Source organism: Phasianus colchicus, chromosome Z (genome assembly GCF_987193195.1).
Source record: "Phasianus colchicus chromosome Z, bPhaCol1.hap1.1, whole genome shotgun sequence".
In the NCBI taxonomy this organism is placed as follows: Eukaryota; Metazoa; Chordata; class Aves; order Galliformes; family Phasianidae; genus Phasianus; species Phasianus colchicus.
The window spans coordinates 60,218,265-60,231,441 of NC_143476.1; the positions used below are offsets into that span (position 1 = coordinate 60,218,265).

Sequence of the window (13,177 nt, forward strand, 5' to 3'; positions counted from 1 at the left end):
TATATTATTTAGTAACCTAAGTAATGAATCTGGTTCCTGTGTTATTGACTGCCTAAACTTATAGTCATGGGGCAAAAAACCCACACCACAATAGTTTTGTTTTGTTTCAGTTGTGCTGTTTTTGGCTTAGTCCTTATGCATGTATAAACACTTCATATGACACTCCTCTTTTGGAAAATGGGATCTGTATTATTGTATATCACATAAAAATGTAGTACAAAAATTTGGTAGACAAAGCAGGTCTGATCTTTTCAGATCTTTGTTAAGACTGGTATTACTCTTAATATTATTCAGCTTTCTTATTTTTCACATGGAGGACTGGGGGCACACCCTCAAATTCAGAAAATGAAGAATAATTTATTGAGGAGTCTAGTCAGTATTTCTTCCTGGAATATAACATCAGAGCCCCACTAGACTCATTATTTCAAGTGTAGCTAAGATTGTTTTGTCTTAAAATTTTAAGCCACAGAATCATTTGTCAGAATTGTCTTTTTTTAATATCAGATGAACAGTGCGAAAGTTTGGTTATAAGTAGGCTTTTACTCAGTCATCTTGCAAAGTTCTTTCAGTCTTCAGATATTAATTAAGCTTGAAGTATTACAGAGACTGCAGTATATTCCACCTTTTATGGAAGTGCTATTTGTTGTAGAAATTTTGGCTTTGTCCAAGAGCTTGTATTTTTCTAAGCTGACGGGCTAGTGTTTAGCACAGATTCAAAAACCTGGATGTTTTTTTCTACACAGCCATCTGGAATTAGCCTACTTCCTGCTCATTAGAAACAGTCATGATTTTTTTTTTTTGCCTGTGTGCCTTCCTCTCTCTTAATTTTTATTTTTTAAATATTAAATAGTACAAAATACAGAAGCTATGGAATTAAAACCACTTTTAATAATTTGTGATATAATCGTTTTATCATAGTACTGATTAATTCATAAGTAAAATATTGTCAGTGTTTGCTGGCATTTATTCCCAGGTGAAATTAATGCATTTTGAATTTTAAAGGCTAAGAGAAACCTGGACATTTTAAATTAAGTACGTATGGTAAAGGTAATAGCTTTAAAGCTAATAGAGGAAGCCACTTCAGCAGAGAGAAGATGTTTTATCTTCGGGTCTTACATAGTATTCTTGGATCTTTTAATTGATTTACTGTCAGTAGGATAGGTTGTGGTTATTGCTTCTATTTGTCCAGCAGGAGGAGTGCAATTACTACTAGAAACAAGGGAAATAATTAAAACTTCTGTGCAAGATCCTAGCAGAAAACATTGTGGTCCAAATAAAACAGCTTATGAGTTCTTTGGCTTTGATAATCATAAATCTTTGATGATTTTTGGAAGCTCAGTCTAAAGAGTTGTGTCTTCATTAAAAGCCTGAAGGCTAGGAGATCTCTATTCTGTAGGATGTATTCAGTCTTGCAGATAGTGAAATAAGATTAATGAAAGGTGTTAGGAAATACCTTATGATAATATTATTTACAGAAATATTTATTTGAATAGTATTTATGCATTAATATTAACTGAAATCTGGAAATAGGAATCATTCTATCCGTTAGTCTTAAGATACTAAAGGAGACATTTTTCCTTGGGGTTATGAAATGACCTGCAGGACGTGAGAGGTTTTTTTATGTGTTAAAAACAAACTAGCCTCCATGGTTCTCTGCAAAAGCAAAACAAAAAAACAGCCTAGCCTCCTATGTAATTACAGGGACAGTATATGAATTCTGAATAAAGTTTAGAAAATAAATATATTGTCTGCATTTAAAAAAAAAAAAAAAAAAAAAAGATAACACTTCTTAAAAACTTGATCTGTTGGTAATGTCATTTTTATGCCAAGGTTGTTTTTAAACTCTTTTCTACACCTAAAGTAATTTCAGAATTATCACTCCGGATTGAGCTCTGTGTAGACAATTATTTTTATAGTTGGAGTGCTTTTTGCATTTTATTTTATTTTTTGTGGGAATGAATTTTCTCTCCTGCAAAACCTGTATTCTGTAAGTTTTTTTCTACTTTTTTTTTTTTTTTTTTTTTTTTTTTCTTCCCCTAACCTGGTAGCCTGGCTTTCTTCTGTATTCTGCACGGTTTTTGTGCTACACAGATTGATAGACTGACTTTATCACTAGACTGAGACAAAAATGCCAGACATTTGCAACTGAGAGTAAATATGCAGATTATCGTGTATGGAGCTTATTCTGTGTTCCTTTCCTAAGAGAAAGGTGGAATGTTAATGTATTTTGTTAGCAATTAATATACTATGTAGCATGTTTTTGTAAGGAAGCGGAATTGAATGAGTATTACTTTTTACACACAAATTTATGAAGGTTGATGGTTGTTTTCACTTTGTCTGTTCTGGAAGAGATACTATAGTCCTGGATTAGTTCTGCTGGAAGCTATGTCCTGTGTACTAAGTGTGCTGTTCTTAAAATTGTAAGCCCTGGGGAATAATAGCAATAATGGACGTATCATTTATTATGACCTTCGGCTGTACTCATCAGTTTTGACCTCTTTCTTATATGTAAGGATAAACTTGTAACAGTCTTAGTGGTCAACATTAGTATGTGTTACAGGGATCATGCATGACAGCTGATGCTTAGAAATTAAGACATGGTGCATGCTCTGCCATGAGGCAGAGACAAGAAAAAGGCTTGTTTGACTCTGTGTCATGGAGATTTGCTTTCTGTGGAAAGTTTTGGTATTACTTATTGAGATAAAGATGTTATATCTTATAGTTTGCAATACAGCCCTCACTTATTCTGTGCCAAATTTCTGTTCCACACATTTCTATCCATGTCTTCTCATAATTAACCCCCAGTCTTTCTGGTTTGTACAGGTAGAAGTAGTGACTAATGGGAGCTTAAGAGCCTCTCTTAACAGGCGTTGAAGGGACACAGCATATCTGAGCTACATAGGAAATAGGAAAAGTGTGGCAACAAGCCATTTGTACTGTCGATTAGACAGAACAGTCAGACTGTGATGTTAACCAAAAAAAGAGAAGGGGGCTGGCTACCTGAAGTGCTGCTTTTATTGTTAAATCAGTGTATACTGCATCAGTGGCAAGACTGCTGATGTCAGCTGGGCCACATGTGGAAAAAAGCTACTAGGAGACAAAATTGTTCTAAGAGGGAAAGTTTGTGTGTTGATGATGTTAGTTTATGTATGCTTACAGTTCGTGGCTCTGTCTGTGTAGTTCTTGCTCTGAATGCAGTTTGTGTGATTTTGAAGACAGATGCAAGCTATTTTAGTACTGTTAGTACACTGAGATGAGTGAGTCCCTAAATTATGTTTGAACAAGAGGACATTGGCAAGAGGGATCAATTACTTACTGTCTAGTCTTGGGGCTGATTTATGGTACCTTTCCGTGGTTTTCTTATCAAGGAATATTTTCTTTATCAGTCCTGAGAAAGGATAATAAAAACAGATTGAGATGAACTCGCATATAAAGCAGCAACATCCTAAATGTATAATTATTATACAGGAAAGACATGAAGCTCTTGAAGTGGGTCCAGAGGAGGGCCACGAAGGTGATCAGAGGGCTGGAGCACCTCTCCTATGAAGAAAGGTTGAGGGAACTGGGATTGTTTAGCTTACAGAACAGAAAGCTCCGGGGAGACCTCATTTTGGCCTTCCAGTATTTGAAGGGAGCATATAAACAGGCAGGGGAAGGGCTGTTTACAAGGGTGGAAAGTGATAGGACAGAGGAGAATGGTTTTAAACTGAGACAGCGGAGGTTTAAGTTAGATATTAGGAGGCAGGTTTTCACTCAGAGGGTGGTGACACACTGCAGCAGGATGCCCAAGGAGGTTATGGATGCCCCATCCCTGGAGGCATTCAAGACCAGGCTGGATGTGGCTCTGTGCAGCCTGGTCTGGTGGTTGGTGACCCTGCACGTAGCAGGGGGTTGAAACTAGATGATCATTGTGGTCCTTTTCAACCCAGGCCATTCTGTGATACTATGATTATCATTGCTGCGATTTAAATGAATTCCTTTTAAAATGTTTCTTGCTTTCATGGGATGACACATTTCTGTATCACAGTAAAATTGTAAAAGTAGCTCTATTTCTGCGAATGATTTGGGTTTCTGCAGAAAAATATGTCTTGTTTCCGCGGATTGCTAGGTGTGGGCTCAGTAGTGACTTCCAGTGACTTCCAGTTCATCACTGCATCAGAGACTTTGATTCCCCTAGGGACATATGATGGCTGGGGAAAAAATACTTAGGATGTCACCTCTTCTCATTAGTAATTCAGCTTCACTTCTTTTGCTGTAGACGCTTTCATGTTTTAGGGAGGAAGGAGAGATAGAATAGGAGTTCTTGGTCTTCACTAAAAGAAAATTAATTAAATTTTCTTTCGCTGTATCATGCCTGGTCATACTGAATTGAGAGTTTCTTGTCTTATCGTGAGTTCAGAGGGAAAACATAAGATGTGTTCCTTATTACCTACAGTAAGATCTTATTTGATATTGGGTGATTTAAAAAATTTATTTACTATTTTCTTCTGAAGACTGTGTTCAAGAGAAGATGTCCATCAGACTCTTGGGAGGTTGTACGTATCGCTTTTATTAACGAGAATGTGTAATGCTAGATTCAGAATGTGACTTCACTGCTGGCAGTCTTCTTTTACATCTCAGTGTTTTGTGTCAGGATAAAGATAAATGCATAAGAACATTTCAGATCAACAAAACATGGTATCTATGAAGATATTTTATGTATCCTGTAGAACTTAGTGTCTTGCCTTGTTTTTCTTTAAATGTTGGTGAAGGTGGTTAAAGAGGAAACTGAGATTATTGTGACTGATTTTGAGATGGTGTAAATTTGAATTAACTGGTTGACTGAATAAAAAACAGTTAAATAGAATGGAAATGAAAACATTCCCTACATCTGTAAGAAAAGCCAGTCTTAACAAGAGCGGGCTTACCAGTTTAGAAAAAGAGAGTGCATTTTGATTTTTAGCTTTTGATTTAGCTGTTTAATTAGTGATTTCTAGTTCTTCCAGTTATTATTGACTTTAGTAGCCACTATAAACTTCTTTCTGGGTTTATATTTTGAAACTGAGTGGAAATAAAGGTAAAATCCTATGCCTTTTAAAATTGTGTGTGTGTGTGTTCTCAATTAAACCCCAGTATTCCTGAACTTGAGTTCTTCTTCCTTGAGTCCAAGTGGTTGAGCGTAAAGAAGAAAAGTTCAAAAGCAGTAGGAATCTTTTTTTCATTCACTTCACTTTTATGTTCTGGTTGTAATTTATAGTTTACTTGAGAGGTTTTAATAGTTTCCTGCTGTGATCTGGCTTTGCTAAGTGGAAGAACAGATGTGTACATTCAAAAGACAGCCTTGAGAACATAATTGTGACCTATAACTAAGAGAATGGGTGCGCTAACTCATTATCAAAGGATAAGACGGGGTGTGAACTTGCAGTACATCTACAGTAACTGCAATATACAAATGTTTTCCTGAAAAAAAATAAGGTGCTTTATCCTTTGAAAAAAAGCTTTACAACTCTCTTGTGCTTTTCATATTTTCTACTGGCTAAAATCAGACTTTTGAGAGCAGGTGGTAGAGTAAATTCATATCCTTTGCTCTGAGACAACCTTTTTGTGCACCCATATCCAATGTGATAAGCTATCACTTGAGGCTAAGTAAAGATAAGTTAATGTGGAATAATAGGCAGCATTACAGTTAGGCCAATAAAATTGAGATCCTTTGATTTTTTTAGATATGTCTTTAAGCTAGGAATGCTACTATTTTTATGTTAAAGACATGGTGCAAAAATGAAATTTGTTGTGGCTGTGAGACAATAAGTTCTGTGCATTAGACTGTTTAACATAATGGCTTTCTTACATTTTAAAACTTGTGTATAACAATCTGACACTGATGAAGGTGGAAAAATGAGGAGTCATTTGAGCTTAATATATTCCTTCAATTTAAATACCTGAATTTTTAGCAGTATAGTGAAAAAACTGTTTATGTACATAAATGATTGTTTTATAATCAATGATTTGCTTCATAACTCAAAATCTGGTGTTTGCTTCTAGCTGTAAATCATCTAGAATGGTTCTTATCTAGTATGTACAATCAATTCAAAGACTTAAACTAATTTTTAAGTTCTAAAGTCTCTCTCTCCTTTCTGTCTTGTTCTAGGATGTTTTTGTATTTAGACATGAACTTGCTCTTCTAAGAATATCTGCCTTCATGGGTATAATAATATTAGGTGGAATAAGTGGACTCTTTTACACTCAGCTAATTGGCATTTTCACTGTAAGTATCTAATCCTTTAATTTTAAAAATACGTATTCATTTTATTTTTGATAAAATTAATACAAACAGAAAAGCTTATTGTATTTAAAAGACAATAGAGAACCCCTCCCACTATTTCCACTTATTTGTTAAGTGCTTTATCAAGAGTCTTGTCTTCAAGGAAATCTTAAGATGCCTTCTATCAAATGGGTGTCTAATAATTCACTTACCAAAGCAATTTCCTGTTTTGTGTTAATAAAATAAAACCTTACATTGTTATGTGTAGGGATGTCTCTGGACTCTCAGGACGCACTGGAGACACAACAGCACACCAATGTGGTTAAAAGCTGTTAGTCTGCTTTATTGTTAAGCTCTACTCTATTTATACATGTCAGCAGAGCATTCTACAAAACACTCTCCAACCATTCACACAGGTGCTTATCCAGTCAGAGCCGTGAGATGTTCTTCTTCTAGAGGTGTCCTTGGTTCTCATGCTGTTTATCTTGCTCCATAGCTGCTGCCCTGAACAGTTTTGCTTGTATTCCCACAGTTATGGATTGATAAAGTGTACAAACTACTTACTTTGCTATATTTTGATATTTGTTTTTAATTTTAAACTCTTATATGCCATGGTCTCAGTCATCATGACAGTGAAGCCTGCTGGTAAATCATATATTTTGAGAACATATACTTTTTCTTAAGTATTTTAATAAACAAGCTTTCATATCTTTTCATTTAATAAATTGTAGAATAAGAGTGTATTTTGACTAAATTGTTACAGTACAAATTCGTATTCTATACTTAAGTACATAGAAGGAACCAAGAGTTACCCAGAAAACCACTTCTAATGGAAATGTTTCTCACTTAAATGAATTTAGTAATTTAATAAATATTTGTGAGAAGCAAGCACTTGTTGCTTCTGTATATTAGAAATTAATCACTGCTAGTGAATTCTGTAGAATTGCATTAAGAATACATAGAAATGTTTAGAGTATTCCAGTGTTGAACAAAGACAGTGTTTCAGTCAGACCTCTACATATCTAAAAGAATGTATAATCTGGTTTGCCAGACATTTTTAGACACAGTGAAGTACAAGATAACTGCATCTTTGTGACTACAGCTGGTTGATATCTACCTGAGAATTAATTCTGGCATTACCAGGATTTGTGTATTAACCCACCAGATGCATAATGGAAAATTTTCTAATTGTAATGCATAATTCCTTTGTGTGGAATAAAGGTCAAACAATATCGTATAGTTTTGAAATCTTTTAGATAAAAATAATATTGTTTTCATTGTGTTTTCTTTCTCTGAGTTACTGTCTTTTGATCCTTGTGTAACTGTTGCGAAAATAATACGCTGTCTAGCAATCTTCCAATATTCTGAACTCTCAAATCTAACTCCATTTGCCTTTGTGCCCCTTTGCTGTGTGCCTGATTTCTGTTCCAGGGTCTGGCTATGTTTAAATGCCTGCACACATCTTTATGTCTGTGTACTTCAGAGTTTTGCCTTGTTAGGTATCTAGCTGAAGTGGTGCAGACATCTACTTCTTCTCCCTCTGGTGGACGGAGGCAGAAACTCAAGAACCCTTAATGTTCATATGCTGAATTGTACATGTCTTTTGAGACTGTTAAATGGTTATATGAGAAGAAACAAAAAGCCATGCTTTTAGTACCACACCAAAACACAGAAATGATGCAGGAGAGAACAAAACAAAACCTACATGTGTGGTTCAATTCTGCCTGCTGCTGCCAGAAGCTACACTAAATTTTGGCACTGACTATCAGCATCCATCTATAGTGTTAATATACATGAAAGAAAAACTGAGTGAAACCAATTGTCAGACATACCTGAAACGTGTAACATTTGTATTTTGACACAGGATACCTACTGTATTGCTGTGTTGCACATGAGCTCTTAGTATGTTCTTTCACCAGTTTGACCCCTATGCAGTTGGGCTGCCGCCAGCGTACATAATAATAATGAAAAGCTGCATTCTCTGTGCCAGTTCTGTAACACACTATGTTGTACATCCCATTGCACCTATTAAGCTGGCTATTGCCCTGAGACAGGTAGGAGCTGAAAATAACATTATCAAGACCAACCCCCTTTTTTGTGGATTGTCAAACTCCAATGTGTCTAGATAATTTCTTTTGTCATGTTTGACAAACACACTACAAAATTGCAGATACAGATAGACTGTGCAGTCTGAGTCAGGCAGCAGAAGGTACAGGTCTGAAGTAGGGCCTGTTACTGCACTCTGCCTGAAGTGGAACTTCTATGCTTGCCTTTTATGCGCAGTGTTTTAGGTGTGGGATTACTGGGAAGTAAAAATCTGTAATTGGGATGTATGTTCACACCACATAACTACTGTTGCATTGACTCATTGAATATAGGCTAGAAGGATCTTCTGAAGGATAAACCCTTTCTCAGAGCAGGGCCAGCTGCATGGAAAGGTTTATTCAGTGATATTCTCAGTATCCTCTGTCAAGTATACCCAAATACAGAAGCAACTCAACCTCCCTGTTTAAACCGTGTCAGTGTTTCAGTCCTGCTGGTCAAATTTCAAACAAAAAAACCCCAAATGTGTTGCTGAGGTTGTGCTTAGTCTGTAACTTGTGTCAGAAAATCTAACTGCACAGTGTTGTAGTGTGGGGATTTGCTTTCTCCATGAGCACTTCCCAGGAGTTTTGGGTAGCCAGTGAAAAAGGCAGATGAGAGGGCAGCAGATGAGTAATTTCAGGGCTACCCAAAGGCACTTGTCATTTTTAGAATAGGGAAACAAAGAAAATGGATATGTCCACCCACAGTGCTGAGTGCAATGTAGGTGCATTTATGTCTGGTAGAAACAATAAAATACGGTCATTTAGAAATAGAAGTAACATGCTTATGGTGTTGGAGTTCAGCACCAAGCATTCCTGCATGAATAGAGCAAATTTTATCTGAAATGAACTCTATTTAAAATGATGATTCATGATGACATTTATTGTAAGGTACAGATAAAAATTTATCGCAATTTAGATAATTAGAGACTAGTAGTGCAGGTTTGAGGCTATTTTAAAAGAAATGCAAGCATAGGCATGCATGCTTACTTTAATTGCTCTGATTCTTGGGATCGTGCACTTGCTGAAACAGCACAGATACCTGGAAGTGGGGTGGAAGAGCGTATGGGTCTCTGTCTAGATGAGCTAAGTAAGTTCAAGTTTGTTGGGTTTTAACTTCGTTGTTTACCTATATTTCAAATTCTGCCAAAATTGGATTTTGAAAGGTAAAAATGAAGATTTATCTAAATTTGACTCTTAGCGTAGCAAAACTTTTTGGTTCTCCCTAAAATGAACTTGCAGGCAACCATTATATAACTTTCTAGATACCAAGCCAATAGTTTATATTTCCTGTCTCTAAATAAAAGTAATAGAAGCACTTAAAGCTTACTGTCAGTCTCACAGAAGCAACGTGCTATATGAAACCATAATTTTCTTCCTTCTTTAGCATCAGTGGTAAAGAGCTAGTACCTGAAATGACACCTTCTTGCTCCTGTATGCATGGATGGTTTTCCACAGTATGATGACTGCTCAAATATAAATGATTGGAATGTAGCTCAGTTGTGCAGCAAGATAGGTACTCTCTAGTTCAGAGCACTCTGGTGCTTGTACTGATTGTTCATGCTTACAGAAGGAAAATTGCTAGTTTATCTTTTTTTGCCACAGCAGCAGGACAGGTAAAGTTGAATATATGGAATGCATTTGCATGTTGTTCCCTTTTTATACGTCACTTTTCTGAGCAGAATTCCTCTTTATGGTAATTGAGCTATTACTGCTCAATAAGCCATATGATTTGAGAAATATTAGCATTTTCTCTCCTTAATATTTTTTTTTTGAAGTCCAAAATGTCTATCTTGTGGTAGAAAGAGCACACCCAGGATTCTCAAATATGTTTGAAACAGTGCAGTAGCTAAAAATAGCAAAACATATTATGAAATGCAGGTGAGGTATTCTGCTTTGTGTGCTGACACTTGCTAAATTCCAGTGTTGCTCTGCAGTTGTCTGATCTATGTCACTGTGCAAGTCTCCTTGGTTGTAGCAGTAGATCCTTTATGTAAGAGTTCCTAAACTAAGAAAAAAGGGGGTGTTATCTTCTGTTGCCCTCTATCAAGAGTGTTCAGTGGATGCTTGGATAAAGTCTTGTCTCTGATAAAAATAAAACCATTCTAACTTACACACTTATGGCTCTTGTGCAAAGTGACTACCAGACCAAGTTACCCAATATGCATTGATCTCTTTGAGTATGTATGCTACCTTTCTTATTATGGTATTACTGCTGGAGTATCTTGAGCACACTGCTATTAATATCTCATCTGAAGGTTCAGGCAGTCAAAGAGCAGGGGAGGTGACTTCCCACAATGAGAGTAGAGCAGCTGGTTGGCAAAAACTGTCCTTAGAAGAACTTTTGACATGAATTATTCTCATGAACTGGGGAGCAGCTGAGGTGGCCACTTTATATGAGATTAGTGCTTTCTCCCTAGAAACTAGCATATGTGTAACACTCTTGTAGCAGGAAGGGCACATGGCTCTTGTCATTCTCCTGCAGTTCTTTCCCAAAGCTCTGTTTGCCTTTACTCTCCTGACCTTCTTGAATTTTAGCACTTCTTCTTCTCTTGTGTAACTTGGAGATAAAAATAGCTAAATTATGTCTAATTTAGAAATTTCTGAAACAGGGAGAAAATCTCAGATTGTAATTTAGAGGATACTCTTCTTAAATTCTCAGCATAACAATTAGTTTTACTACTAACCATTTTTGTGCTTCTGAAGAGCTGGGTGCTAGAAATCAGTTTCACTCAAGAAGTAAGATCATGTAGTATTGAAGGCCTGCTTGTTTTCTGTGCATTACAATAGCTTTTTCAGCCCTCTCTTCCCGTCAATGCTTGTCCTGCAAATTTAAGTTTTGTCTTTCTTAACAGGAGATGAATCAGTATTTGTAGACTTCTGGGCAGCAAAGGCAAGCTTAGAATAGTACAGTAAGTTAAAAAAAAAAAAAAAAAGAAAAGAAAAATTGTTCTCCTGCTGTGAATAATTATTATTGGTACCACTTAGTTCAGATGGCTTTTAATTGGGATTCTCCCATGAGCAATCATTTTTCAATCACTGCAAGAAGAACAAGATAACAAGGTAGCTCTAATAAAGGTGCTTCCAAATTACTTCATCAAGGCAGAGAGATGTTTAATATATTTGTTATTTGATAGTTTGTTTTAAACCATAAAAATAGTATTTATATATAAATTAATGTTTTGCTTGAGACAGTTCTATTTTAGAAAAAAAATAAGTTTTCTACAAAAACATCCAAAATATGCTGTCTTGAGTAACTACTGCTTATGTCAGTTAATGACATTGCACTGCAATGACAAACGCAGTGTTTGTTTAGGAAGAATATTTTGCACTGAACTTAAGAGCAAATCTTGAAGAGCAGATGTTACTTCATTTTATTTCCATTTACCTTTTTCTTTTCTGTAATTATCCTTATATCACATAATAAAATTTGATTAGTAGTTAAATAGTGTCCAGAAGCTTGTTTCCTTTCTGAAGACACATTTTCTTCACATTTTTTCTTAAGAAGTTCGCTCTTTTGTTATTTTTTATACACAACAGGTATTTGTTTTCCTAGAAAAGTGCATATAAACCAAATTTATTAATATGAAAAGACATAAATTCCCCAAGAGGAAATAAAAAAGTCTTCTCATCAGCTACAGATTGCTTCAAATTTATGATTACAAGAGGTAAAGAGCTGTAATCTTGTCTTCTTTAAAAAGCTGAAACTGTCAGGTTACTTGAGTGTGTATTTGTAGAAGACCAGCCATGGCATTTACACTTGTCTATTTTGCTCATAGAATCATGTTCCTGTTCTGCTTACAGAAATCAGTATTTTTTATTTTTTTCATAATTTCAACAGTTAAATGAACAGTTAAAAACACAGGATTTTGGCTGATATGGTAAGATTCTGACATATCAGTTATGTTTGATTCACAAGATATTACTGTAGTTCTACACTATACTATACATACAATGGCATGGCATTTAAATCTGATCATCTTGATATGCTGCAAAGCAACTCCTTTTTTTAACATTTCTGCTTTGTATCCAGTGAGGTTTTTAAGTTGCACCAGACACTACTAAAAATATTCAATTTTCTGGCCTGTTGTAAGGCATGTGGTACCTTTTGCATATGTGAGGGTTGGGTTCTTCTCAAGATCTGCGCTGTTTTTTGTTTTGTTGGCTGCCACCTGTCTAAAGCAATCAGACAGTTCTCTCTTTCTCTTCCTCTGTACAAAAGGAAAATCCCATCTTCCCATGGATGGTGGAAGGTAACAGGATAATCAGTTCAGCAGTGATCCTCTGATGTCATTGTGGGAGCCCTGTAAAAGCGGATTATCTGTGACCCAGATAAAATAATTAGAAATTACTCGGACACTTACAAATAACGGATCTACTAATCTCATTTCCAAAGTTAAAAAAGGTCTGTCTCTCAACATAACACTACCAGATGTTTCAGTTAAACAGCATCCTTTGCAGAGACTAATCTGAACCCTAATTTTAAAGGATTACCTTTGATTGTTTTTTATTTCAAACTCTAAACAGTTAGTGTTTTCATTTTTCCATATGTTCAAAAAAACCATATGAACTTATATACATTTTCTTTATTTTTCCATTACTGTCCATTAAATAGGATTTTCTGTGATTTTAAGTCAGTATAGCAGGTACGCACTTTTCTTTAAAATTATTTAGTAAGTAATTTGATTTCCTGGGACAAAACTATGTAATGGATGGACTTCTATAAATTTAATAGATACCACATGTTCTTCATGTAAGGGAGCATATGTATTATCATAACCTAAGTGGACAGTGACTTTATTAATTTAATTAATGCTGCCGGGGTTTCCTGTTAATTGATGGTTTGAGTGGT

At 35.6% G+C, this 13,177-nt stretch overlaps 1 protein-coding gene across 5 annotated transcripts in view; it reads left to right on the forward strand.

The window, feature by feature from the left end:
* ZDHHC21 (zDHHC palmitoyltransferase 21) overlaps window positions 1–13,177 on the forward strand; it is a 45,891-nt gene that overhangs the window by 18,012 nt on the left and 14,702 nt on the right. For 4 of the 5 annotated variants that reach the window (XM_031609951.2, XM_090131354.1, XM_090131356.1 and 1 more), the window contains one exon: window positions 6,128–6,244. In XM_031609951.2, the coding sequence (XP_031465811.1) occupies window positions 6,128–6,244 (117 nt within the window). Of the gene's footprint in view, window positions 1–6,127; window positions 6,245–6,657; window positions 11,740–13,177 lie in introns of those variants that run through there. The other variant, XM_090131357.1, reaches the window with a different exon arrangement.